This window comes from Oncorhynchus gorbuscha, linkage group LG20, assembly GCF_021184085.1.
Source record: "Oncorhynchus gorbuscha isolate QuinsamMale2020 ecotype Even-year linkage group LG20, OgorEven_v1.0, whole genome shotgun sequence".
NCBI lineage: Eukaryota > Metazoa > Chordata > Actinopteri > Salmoniformes > Salmonidae > Oncorhynchus > Oncorhynchus gorbuscha.
The window spans coordinates 26,233,504-26,246,981 of record NC_060192.1 but is presented as its reverse complement, the minus strand read 5'-3'; the positions used below and the strand labels follow the sequence as shown (position 1 = coordinate 26,246,981).

General features: G+C 44.8%; 1 protein-coding gene across 1 annotated transcript; it reads left to right on the top strand.

Annotated features, from left to right (window-relative positions):
* Window positions 1-3,482: 3,482 nt before the first annotated feature.
* LOC124007050 (zinc finger protein 32-like) lies at window positions 3,483-6,778 on the top strand. The gene is made up of 2 exons (XM_046317315.1): window positions 3,483-3,622; window positions 4,950-6,778. The coding sequence occupies exons 1-2, from the start codon at window positions 3,578-3,580 to the stop codon at window positions 5,922-5,924; spliced, it is 1,020 nt and encodes a 339-aa protein (XP_046173271.1). The 5' UTR covers window positions 3,483-3,577; the 3' UTR covers window positions 5,925-6,778.
* Window positions 6,779-13,478: the final 6,700 nt, after the last annotated feature.

Below are 13,478 nucleotides of genomic sequence, written 5' to 3'. Positions count from 1 at the left end.
AACAGTATAAATCTGGTTCATAGGTACATGATTACTGCATACAATAGCTGTAGCATCAGCAGATGCATTCAGGGCAGTTAGAAGGACATACATTAGGTTACTTACATTGTGTCTACCAACGCCCCTGGTATAATGTACATTTGGTAGGGATTATCTGAGATGGGCTTGGGTCAGTGATAAGTCATTGTCTCAACGCAGCCTTATAATGATTTGGGTGTATCCCATCCTCCTTATAAAACATGTTTTGTTTCCAAAAGGTATTGAAATAGTCAACAAAAGTTACACCCATTGAGCTGCAATAATCACGTAGCCAGTTGCGAAGATAAATAATCCTGCTAAATCGTTCAATGCCATGATTCAGAGAGGGCACAGGGCCAGATATGATGGGTCTTTTGTTAGTGTCTTGCAGAGAGTCAATCAGCGCTTTAAAATCAAGTTTCAACTGTTCAGAGCTGCCCTTCATAATGTCATTAAAACCCACATGGACTATAGATAGAATTTATTTCTATGTCCTGACGTAGTAAATTCGGGAACAGCTTAGTAATGTCATTTACTCCAGCTCCGGGATAAGACATTGTTTTTGCACCAGAAACTGTCACATTTCTTACCATGGAGCTGCCCAAAATCACAGCTGGCGAGAAGTACAGGGAAATCAGCCAACTCCCACGCTTCACAGGATTCGCAGAACCCTTTATGGACGGGCGAGAGGCAGGATAACTTGAGCCTGTTGCTCCCATTGCCTGGTACAGGCCTCTGACAGATGGAGAAGCCCCGCTCGATCCAGAGCAGGGACGGAAGGTTGCCAACGTTGACTTCGAAATCGTAGGAGTAGGCACTGCAGCCGCAGACACAGGCACCCCCAGCGACGAAGGTTCAGGAAGATCAGACTCCAGGACAGCAAAACAATTTGTTGTTTGTATCCGCTCCGGGCCTCTCGTTAGGAGTGTAGACTGCTTTGCGGGAGTCCACTGTCTTCTTCAATTGTCATTGATTGTCTTGCTCCTCTTGTTGTGCTCCTTCAACTCCGCTATCAGATGGGGGAGCTCTGGGCAACACCGGCCAGTTGGATAACAACAAACACCAAGGCAGAGATGCATCCAACAAGCGCAAACTCCGTCCAGGCACCTGGGTAGAAAAGGTAAACATTCCATTCTGCGTTTTCCCCAGTTTCTTACGTAGGCTGTCGACCTGTGTGATCAAGGAAGCCACCTCAAGCCTATAATCCTCAGCAAGGAAACAATTGCAGCATTGAATCTCTGACTGATCCGGTTTGTCCCGAAACACAGTGTAGTAGATACAGCTCCTACAGCGCTAGACCCGTTCATTTATTTCTCCAGACAAAGAGGGCTCCATTGCAAAACTCATCTGGTACCAACTTCTTTAGCTTGAAGGCTAGCAGCTAAGCATCTCTGTCAAGCAGGCTTCAACGTGTCTGTTAAGTGGGATTCTGGGACAAAAAATAGCATTCCTGGCTGTTAAAAGCTAACCGCGTCGCGGAATCCACACAAAAACAAGTTCGGTATACATATTTAATGAATATTCCTTATGTTTTAGTCAAAAATAACAAACTGACTGTTTCCATCATACAGTGTTCAACCGCGTACTCTGAAGATTGGAGAAGCAACTATAGCCAATCGAAATCCCGATCACACTTCTAGGCGATGGCGAGTTGCCTAGCTAGGCTCAATCTAGCCTAGCTAGGCTCAAGTCTCGCACCGAACTGCGCATGTGCAGGCTGTCAAATCAAAGGCACTCTTTCGATATAAAGTTGTTTTTGACTAAATTGAAAACGTGTCAGTTTGTCACTTTCATGAGGTTGGAGTAATAACATATTCAACTACTTTAGACATTGGCTATAATCTAGGTTGTGCCTTTAATTTTTCACTTCTCTCATTGTCTTCTCAAACCCCAGGCCTGGTCTGTTTGATTAGTTTAGCAAGGGTTCCTGGAAGCCTGGCAATGTTGCTGCCTGCTCTGGGTTTAGAAACTTTGTGAAAAGAACATGTAGCCAACCATTGATCGCGTTTCCATGCATCAACCAATTTTTGCGTGATACCTTATCGACTGTATCATCAAGTTAGATATTCACTTTTGTTTATTATCTATTTCACTTGCTTTGGCAATGTAAGCATATCTTTCCCATCCAATAAAGCCACTTAAATTGGATTGCTTTAACTATTTGCACATCGTTACAACACTGTATAGACATAATATGACATTTGAAATAACTTTATTATTTTGGAACTTGTGTTAGTAATAATTTCTGTTCACTTTTTATTGGAGGAGCAGGAGAACGTTGTAATATTTCTACAAACGTAAACATATGTTTCCTATGTCAATAAAGCCCCTTGCATTGAATTGAATGCTATAACATGTGATGTGGTTAGCTGATACTGAAAATGCCTTTCCGTCAGCAACACCAGAGGAACGCTTCCGTTGCATGTACAGAGTATACGTCATTCATGTGCGACGGCGAAACGCCCCTACCTAGAAGTAGAAGATGGACGTCGAACGGATGTTGGCATTGCGACTGGCATAGCTCTCAATTAGATTACAGTGCAAGTTTACTCCAAACACGCTGTTAATATACAGCAAAAACAAACGTCTGTTACTGAATTTTGACAGACCATTTTCATTCATCACCGTCAGTGTCTTTGGTCAACTAGCTAGCTGATGTTAGCTTGCTTGGTAGCTAACAGTAACGTTAGCTTATTTTTTCGGGTTTAGCTAGTGAGCTAAACTTGTCAAGAAATTACATTATTTATTGGCATAGTGAACGGTACCTTGTTGGATTTGCTTACAGCGAAATAGTTATCTTTCACGTTTGAACTATTAACTAGTCTCAGGCTGCCTTTGCAGTCGGCGCAAGCTGGCCAGCGCAGTAACGTTAGCTACTGTAGTTAGCTAGCTATGGCTTCCAGGCGAGGAAATTGTAACAGCGGCACGGATTCTCCGTTGAATAGCAATAGCACAGCCGGTGGTGCTAATCGTAAACAAAGTATAATCAACGCACCAAACCGAGCTGGGACTGAGTCTTGTGATCGTAAAGTAGAGAAAGCTGAGTATGCGCACCAAGCATGCCAGGGTAACATGACTATATCCTCACTCAAGACACGGTTAGCCCCGACCATTCGAACCACGTTATCCGCTGCTGTAGATACCCTCTTGGGCGAGGTAGTACTTGTGCTCAACGAGACCCAACAAGAGCTGGTTAACAAGGAGCAGGAGAACGAAAGGCTCAAAGTGGAATTGAGGACGTTGCAGGAATGTCTTAGCAGGGCCCAAAAGTTAATTGACCAGTTGCAAATTCCTTTCCCTGGTGCACAGACCATGGGTCAGTCAGTTTTCGCCCCCTCTCTCACATCTATTGGCTCTATGAACACAAGTATGGACAGGGACCGCCAGAGCCACCGCAATGTCAATGGCGCGGACGGACGGTGTGTTTCCGGAGTCGACCTAGAGATGAGTGGCTCTCTCAGTGAGTCTCTGCATGGGTACGACTCCAGGGATGACTATAAAATGTGTCAGCTCTCTATCCAACCAGACGGCTCTGTGACCAACCATTCTATGGACTCTTATGCTGCCAACACACCAAACATCTGCTCTGACCACAGCCGGGCAGGTAAATTATTCCTATTTGTCACAAGGCAATCCTATGTATATATAACCATTTAGAATATCACATCCTACACTATATATGCAAAAAAGTATGTGGACACCCATTCAAATCAGTCGATTCGGCTATTTCAGCCACACCCGTTGCTGACAGGTGTATAAAATCGAGCACACATCCATGCAGTCTCCATAGACAAACGGGCAGTAGAATGGCCTTACTGAAGAGCTCAGTGACTTGCAACATGGCATCATCATAGGATGCCACCTTTCCATCAAGACAGCCCTGCTAGAGCTGCCCCAGTCAACTGTAAGTGTTGTTATTGTGAAGTGGAAACGTCTAGGAGCAACAACGGCTCAAACACGAAGTGGTAGGCCACACAAGCTCACAGAATGAGACCGCTGAAGCGCATATCTCGTAAAAAAATCATCAGGCCTCGGTTGCAACACTATCGCGTTCCAAACTGCCTCTGGAAGCAACGTCAGCACAAGAACTGTTCGTCTGGAGCTTCATGGAATGGGTTTCTATGGCTGAGCAGCTGCACACAAGCCTAAGGTCACCATGCGCAATGCCAAGCGTTGGCTAGAGAGGTATAAAGCCTTTGGACTCTGGAGCAGTGGAAACGTGTTCTCTGGGGTGATGAATCACACTTCGTATTCTGGCAGTCCAACAGACCAATCTGGGTTTGGGGGATGCCAGGAGTATGATACCTTCCCCAATGCCTAGTGCCAACTGTAATGTTTGGTGGAGGAGGAATGGTCTGGGGCTGGTTTCAATGGTTTGGGCATGGCCCCTTAGATCCAGTGAAGGGAAATCTTAACCCTATGACATTCTAGATGATTCTGTGCTTCCAACTTTATGGCAACAGTTTGGGAAGGCCTTTTTCTGTTTCAGCACAACGATGCCCTTGTGCCCAAAGGGAGGTCCATAGAGAAATGGTTTGTTGAGATCAGTGTGGAAGAACTTGACTGGCCTGCACAGAGCCCTGACCTCAACCCAATCGAACACCTTTAGGATGAATTGAAACGCTGACTGCGAGCCAGGCCTAATCGTCCAACATCAGTGCCCAACCTCACTAGTGCTCTTATGGCTGAATGGAAGCAAGTCCCCACAGCAATGTTCTAACATCTATTGGAAAGCCTTCCCAGAAGAGGGTAGGCTGTTATCGCAGCAAAGGGGGACAAACTCCATATTAATGCCCATGATTTTTCACGAGCTGCTGTCCACATACATTTTCTCATGTATGTGTTGTGGTTAATGCCATTAATTTGGAATGATTTGAAACATTTGAATATCTGTGTGCTTACAGCCCTTTCTGTTATTTTGTACTAAACAGATGAGAGGAGGCAGCAGCAGGGGACACAAGCAGGAGGAACAAGATTTGAGATCAAAGAAGAGCAGGGGCCTGGTACAAGTTCAGGTCCAGAGCAGGCTTGCAGGAGAGGGCCAGGGCCGAGGAGCGCCGGGGGTGCTGGCGGCAGTGAGCAGACGGCCCAGAATGTGGGTGATCTGGGATATATCCATGTGGTGGAGCAGGAGGGGTCATTGCGCTCCTGGCAGCTACTCTCTTCGACACCCAAAACCAACGAGGCCACGTACTGCCACTGGTGGTCCGACTCAGGGTGGACTGGCAGGACAGAAAGTGGTGTTGAGGTCTCCTGGAACAGTGGGAAGGGACAGCATATCCCCAGGGAGGGCGGGAGAGACAGCAGGACCATCCACCTCTCCAGGAGATCCAGATGCAGATCGGCCCCACCACTGTCTAGAGTGTGGGAAGACCTTCCGCCTCATCTCCAGCCTGAAGAAGCACATCCGCATCCACACAGGAGAGAAGCCCTATCCGTGTGGGGTGTGTGGCCGCCGCTTCCGTGAGTCAGGGGCCCTGAAAACCCATCTTCGCATTCACACAGGCGAGAAGCCCTACTCCTGCTCTGAATGTCCTAAAATCTTCCGCCATTTAGACGGCCTGCGCAAGCACCAGCGCACCCACACGGGTGACAAGCCCTATGTGTGTGCCATCTGTGGCAAGCGTCTGAGCCGACTGCAGCACCTGAAGCACCACCAGCGCATCCATACTGGAGAGAAGCCCTGCATCTGCCCCTTCTGCAACCGCACCTTCAAGGAGCCAGCGGCGCTGCGCAAGCATGTCCGCACTCACCGTGAGGAGTCTGGCAACATGGAGGCAGGCCTGGGAGATGAGCCGGACCCAGAAGCCCTGGACAACATCAACAGCCTCCATCCTGCTGCCCCCTCCCCTCAGATGAGGTTTGATGAGTGGGGAGCTGAAGGGGACGATGTGGACTGTGTGTAGGATGGCCACATCCTTCTGCCTAGTGCATTAGGAATATGACAGTAAAGAGTCTTCCTATTCCATTACTGTACTGTGTGAGGAAGTCTAAAATTCCATCCCTGAGAAACAGGCTGTCTACATCCTTCGTATTGTCACTTGACCAGGGCCTATTCATTTCAGAGACACTTCATGTGCCTGTCTGACCCCCGGACATATACTTTAGTGCATTATAATCTTAGAAATGTGAAAGTAGTTTATAGAATATGAAATGTACCGATGTCTCATGTCCCCCTTCTCCCATGCAACTCCACAAACCACCTGGTGTGTATCATCATTGTCTGCTGGAGATACTCATCCTTTAAGGTGCTCGTCATGTGTATTTTCATATGGAATGGAGTTATATGCAACCATGTCCAAAGACCATTTTATAGAATTGTAACAATAGTTAGTTTGCTACTATTAATGCCACCGCCACGGTGACATTAAACGGAGACTCAGCGATGTGACGTTACCATGAACAACAGTGCAATAACTTCAGAAAGAGCGCCATGCCTTGTTAGCAGTGGTGGGGGGAAAGTACCCAATGGTAAACATACCTTAACAAACCACAACTCAAGTGAATGTCACCCAGTAAAATACTGGAGTAAAAAAAGTATTCGGTTTTAAATATACTTGAGTATCAACAGTAAATGTAATTGCTCAAATATACTTACGTATCAATTGTAAAAGTATAAATTGTCAAATTCCGTATATTAAGCAAACCAGATGACACCATTTTCATGTTCTATTAACTTATGGATTGCCAGGGGCACACTCCAACACTCAGACATAATTTACAAATGAATCATTTGTGTTTAGTCCTCCAGGTCAGAGGCAGTAGAGATGACCAGGGATATTCTCCCTGGTCCATTTTCCTGTCCTGCTAAGCATTCAAAATGTAACGAGTACTTTTGGGTGTCAGGGAAAATGTATGGAGTAAAAAAATACATTAATTTCTTTAGGAATGTAGTGAAGTAAAAGTGGTCCAGAATAGTAAAGTACAGCTACCCAACAAAAACCTACTTAAGTTTTACTTTAAAGTATTTTTACCTAAGTACTTTACACCACTGCTTGTTAGAACCCACCCACACAGATATACTGATAAACAGCTGCATATATTTGTACCAGCCAGGAGTGTGATAGCTGTGTGGTAATGCTGCCCAGATTAGCTTCTTCCTACTCTCTTCGTCAGAAGTCGATATTTATAGTCACGTCATATTGCTGAATGTACTTTTAACGATTAATGCCACCATGAAATGTAAATATGTAATCACTTGCAATCGTTCTAATTCTTCCTCTTATTGATTGGCCCATTCAGAGAGAAAATGGAAACCATCTCTATCTGAGGGAGTGTTTGTCTGATGTTTGTCTAATTAGAACAGAGAAACATTTAGTTTCAGCCTTTTAGCTGTCAATCTCTGTCCCAGTGTATTATCCTTGTAAACTGGTCCATCTGCAATTATGGAAAATGTCCATTACTAATTTAAATCCCCTCTAAATAGGTTGACAATACTAAGAATATACAGTAGCAGTCAAAAGTTTGGACACACCTATTCATTCAAGGGTTTTTCTATATTTTTACTATTTTCTACATTGTAGAATAATAATGAAGACAAACTATGAAATAACACATGGAATCATGTAGTAACCAAAAAAGTGTTAAACAAATCAAAATATATTTTATTTGAGATTTTTTGAAGTAGCCGCCCTTTGTCTTGGTGACAGCTTTGCACACTCTTGGCATTCTCTCAACCATGAGGTAGTGACCAGGAATGCATTTCAATTAACAGGTGTGCCTTGTTTAAAGTGAATTTGTGGAATTTCCATCTTTCTGAATGCATTTGAGCCACTCAGTTGTGTTGTGACCATGTAGGGGTTTTATACAAAAGACAGCCCTATTTGGTAAAAGACCAAGTCCATATTATGGCAAGAACAGCTCAAATAAGCAAAGCGAAATGACAGTCCATCATTACTTTGACTGACCTTCATGTCTTAATCTGGAAAATTTCAAGAACTTTGAAAGTTTCTTCAAGCGCAGTCGCAAAAACCAATCGAGCCCTAAAATGAAACTGGCTCTCATGGGGACCGCCACAGGAAAGGAAAACCCAGAGTTACCTCTGCTGCAGAGGATAAGTTCAATAGAGTTACCAGCCTCAGGAATTGCAGCCCAAATGCTTTAGAGTTCAAGTAACAGACACATCTCAACATCAACTGTTCAGAGGAGGCATTTATGGTTGAATTGAACAGAATTCACATCATTGCACAGAAACAACTACTAAAGGACACCAATAATAGGAAGAGACTTGCTTGGGCCAAGAAACACAAGCAATGGACAGAGTCCAAATTTGCGATTTTTGGTTCCAACTGCCATGTCTTTTGTGAGACATGGAGTAGGTGAACGGATGATCTCCGCATGTGTGGTTCCCACCGTGAAGCATGGAGGAGGTGTGATGGTGAGTGGGTGCTTTGCTGGTGACACTGTCTGTGATTTATTTAGAATTCAAGGCACACTTAACCAGCATGGCTACCACAGCATTCTGCAGCAGTCCCACTAAGCGAAAACCAAATGGGATAATCATTTGGTTTTCAACAGGACAATGACCCAACACACCTCCAGGCTGTGTAAGTGCTATTTGACCAAGAAGGGGAGTGATGGAGTGCTGCATCAGATGACCTGGCCTCCACAATCACCAGACCTCAACCCAATTGAGATGGTTTGGGATGAGTTGGACCGCAGCGTGAAGGAAAGCAGCCAACAAGTGCTCAGCGTATGTGGGAACTCCTTCAAGACTGTTGGAAAAGCATTCCAGGATAAGCTGGTTGATAGAATGCCAAGAGTGTGCAAAGCTGTCATCAAGGCATTGGGTGGCTACTTTGAAGAATATAAAATAAATGTAGTTTTGTTTAACACTTTTTTGGTTACTTTGTGATTCCATATGTGTTATTTCATAGTTTTGATGTCTTCACTATTATTCTACAATGTAGAAAAATAGTACAAATAAAGACAAACCCTTGAATGTGTAGGTGTGTCCAAACTTTCGACTGGTACTATACTTTCAAATGCACAGCTGGAGTTACATCCATCATACGTAGTGGGTTCTCTGCACCCAAGGCAACAGGGTCATGTACTGCATTCAGTGGTTATTTTTGCACGTCAATTTTTAACAAAATGTCAAATTTTAAAGAACAGGATTTTGCTATGACCTGTCCTGTGTTTAAAATGTATTTTTGACCCATGATGCATCGTTACTTTGTCTTAATGTTATACTATACTTATTAAAGGGCCTTTGTTCATATTGTGTTTTCTTAGTTATGCTTATTATTTTGCAGTGTATTCAGTACCCTTGACTTCGTCCATATTTTGTTATGTTACAGCCTTATTCTAAAATGTTTTGAAATTGGGGGGGTTTCTCATCAATCTACACACAATACCCCTTAATGAGGTATTTTCAACGTCTTTCCAGAGATGTTAGATCGGAAAGACTCAAGGACATTCAGAGCCTTGTCCCGAAGCAGCACCTGCGTTGTGTTGGCTGTGTGCTTAGGGATGATGTCCTGTTGGATGTCCTTCACTGCAGTCTGATGTCCTGAGCGCTCTGGAGCAGGTTTTCATCAAACATCTCTCTGTATTTTGCTCTGTTCATCTTTCCCTCTCCTGACTAATCTCCCTGCCCCTGAAAAACATCCCCACAGCATGATGCTGCCACCACCATGCATCACCGTAGTGATGGTGCCAGGTTTCTTCCAGACGTGATGCTTGGCATTCAGGTCAAGGAGTGCAATCTTAGTTTCCTCAGACCAGAAAATCTTGTTTCTCATGGTCTGAGAGTCCTTTAGGTGCCTTTTGGCAAACTCCGAGTGGGCTGTCATGTGCCTTTTACTGAGGAGTAGCTTCCGTCTGGCCACTTTATCGTAAAGGCCTGGTTGGTGGAGTGCTGCAGAGATGGTTGTCCTTTTGGAAGGTTCTCTCCTCTCCACAGAGGAACTCTGAAGCTCTGTCAGCGCGACCATCTGGTTTTTGGTGACCTCCCTGACCGAGGCCCTTCTTCCCTGATTGCTCACTTTTGCCAGGCAGACAGCTCTAGGAAGAGTCTTGGTGGTGCCAAACTTCTTCCATTTAAGAATGATGGAAGCCACTGTGTTCTTCGGGACCTTCAATGCTGCAGAAATGTTTAGGTACCGTTCCCCAGATCTGTGCCTCGACACAGTCTTGTCTCGGAGCTCTACGGACAATTCCTTCGACATCAGGGCTAGGTTTTTGCTCTGACATGCACGGTCAACCTCACTTTATGTAATCAATAGCTCTATATTTCTTGATCTTGCTATGAGGGCTTGAGCTTGCACTATTTTTCACAAGGTTTATGAGGCTTAGTGGCAGTACAATTTCAAGTCAACAGTGGAGTGCAGGCATATTAAATGTAAGATGTTCTTGGTTGAGGCGGAGTTGAAAAGAGTGTCCTCTGTGGTCAGACTGGTGTTGTGGCTGGCGGCCCTGTGCTTTTGATTCACACTCGATTTCTAGCCATGCAACCAGAGTAGTGACCCTGCTTCCTTCCGTGACGGATATGGCCCTGCGGACACCCTCACCCAAAGACCACTCACAAACAATGACACACACAGCCACCCTGGATGAATTATAATGACAGCCTTGTGTAAATGCGCACAGAAAAACAGACACCCATTCCCAATTCTTTCCACAGGGTCCTCGTCATAAATGTTGATGACATGCTAGTAGACTAAGTCACAGGATATGACTGGAGAAGCACCATATTTAACAATCAGGCTCATGCAAAACCAGTAGCATATGAAGGTTAGATAAATAGGACAACCCTGCCAACCACAGCCAAACACTTCCATCCCTTGTCAAACTTGCGCACAGCAGTCTCCTTGTTTGCCCAGTCCCACTGAAATGTGAGGGCTGATCTCTGGGATGTCTAGGCCCACAGCCTCCACCCTTCCCCCTGGCCCAGTGGTCTCACCGTCTGTCCCACTGGTACCACTGACCCAGTCTGGTGGGGTTCTGGCTTTCACAGTTATCCCACGTGACAATTGTCTTGATATGGAAGATGAATATGTGTAACTACTTGGTTTGTAAGTAATAACTATTGAGTTTACAAAGGGGACAATTTCACACAATTTCGCAACAGAAGTAACTGGAATCCCTTTGTCCCCTCTGCGACTATAGAAATTAGGCAGTGATGTAGCCCCCCCTCCCCCTTTTCTATTGCTGTGACTCCCTGATCTTCCTGTCGTGTGGATGAGTGGCAGTCAGTGATCAGACCTTTGATAGCTCTGTGTGCAGGTGGTGGTGCCCCGAGTGTGTATTTCCAACTCTCCATTTCTCATCCGTTTAGTCTGAGTACCTCTCTCCTGTTCTAATGTTAAAAGCTGGACTGGGCTCTTGACTCAGTTGTGTGTTTTGTTGGGGTGTGAGTGAAGGTGCTTGAGTAGGTGTTTTTATGTGTTACAGCTCCACTGGGTTCTATTTTTGTGCTCTCCTGTGAGTAAAAAAAAAAAATGATTGTGAGTTTGCGTGTGAATGTTTTGGGCAAGTGTGTCTTGGCAAGGCATGTCGCTGTGAGGGGGAGAAGTGGAGGCAGAGAAATGTGAGAGCAGCCTGTGAACTCTCTCCAGGCCCAATGCAGTCATTTCCTTAGCGACCGAAAGCAAACATTCTTACTTTTTGGAGAGGAAGTGACTCAACCCCTCTCCCCAACTCTTACTTTCTCCTTCTGGCCAATCACATGACCCAACCGGATGATATTCCTGACCCCAACTGTACATTATTAACTGATTGTGAAGGTCAACCTATCATCATGGTGTGTGGTCTGTAAAAGGCACTGAATGGTCAATCCGAGGTCTGCATTTACAGGGATATGGCTTCTGGAGAAGTCAGGGCATTCATATTTCTTGTGCTTCGAGAGCAGTGCAGAGCTGTTGTGAAGGAAGTTGTCAAGGAAGTGAGTTTGTGTTTATATAGGACCTCTCGCCCTCACCTACCGTCAACCAATCATGTAAATGTGGAGCTATACGGAGCCCTGTCCATTGTTACAAAATTTGAGAGGCACACTGCGATGTGATACAGAGCTCAATTTGGCCTCTGCATGCTTCTGGAGTCTCCGCAATTGTGTCACAGCGCCTCCAACCACAAGCATAAACTCCCCTTTCCGTATGTGGCATTGCTCTGTTGTTACTTCATACTTAAAAAAAAAGTTTTTACTTTTTTTAACCCTTTTTCATGGTATCCAATTGTTTAGTAGCTACGATCTTGTCTCATCGCTACAACTCCCGTCCGGCTAGGGAGAGACGAAGGTTGAAATCATGCGTCCTCCGATACACAACCCAACCAGCCGCACTGCTTCTTAACACAGCGCGCATCCAACCCAGAAGCCAGCCGCACCAATGTGTCGAAGGAAACACCGTGCACCTGGCAACCTTGGTTAGCGTGCACTGTGCCCGGACAGCAACAGGAGTAGCTGGTGTGTGATGAGGCACCGGCCGAAGCCCTCCCTAACCCAGATGACACTAGGCCAATTGTGGATCGCCCCACAGACCTCCCGGTCGTGGCCGGTTACGACAAAGCCTGGGCGCAAACCCAGAGTCTCTGGTGGCACAGCTGGCGCTGCAGTACCGCGCCCTTAACCACTGCGCCACCCGGGAGGCCCTACTTCATACTTTCTTTATATTTAATTTCACTACTAAATAAAAATCCAGTATACTTTGATCGGATAGCAAGATTTGGCACTGTTACTGTCTCATCCAGTCGTTGTGCTGTCTCACATACACTACCATTCAAAAGTTTGGGGTCACTTAGAAATGTCCTTGTTTTTGAAAGAAAAACACATTTTTTGTCCGTTAAAATAACATCAAATTGATCAGAAATACAGTGTAGACATTGTTCATGTTGTAAATGACTATTGTAGCTGGAAACGGCAGATTTGTAATGGAATAACTTTTTATTTTACCTTTATTTTTCTAGGCAAGTCAGTTAAGAACAAATTCTTATTTTCAATGACGGCCTAGGAACAATGGGTTAACTGTTCAGTGCCTTGCGAAAGTATTCGGCCCCCTTGAACTTTGCAACCTTTTGCCACATTTCAGGCTTCAAACATGAAAACTGTATAATTTTGTGAAGAATCAACAGCAAGTGGGACACAATCATGAAGTGGAACGACATTTATTGGATATTTCAAACTTTAAAAAAAAATCAAAAACTGAAAAATTGGGCGTGCAAAATGATTCAGCCCCCTTAAGTTAATACTTTGTAGCGCCACCCTTTGCTGCGATTACAGCTGTAAGTCGTTTGGGGTTTGTCTCTATCAGTTTTGCACATCGAGAGACTGACATTTTTTCCCATTCCTCCTTGCAAAACAGCTCGAGCACAGTGAGGTTGGATGGAGAGCATTTGTGAACAACAGTTTTCAGTTCTTTCCACAGATTCTCGATTGGATTCAGGTCTGGACTTTGACTTGGCCATTCTAACACCTGGATATGTTTATTTTTTAACCATTCCATTGTAGATTTTGCTTTATGTTT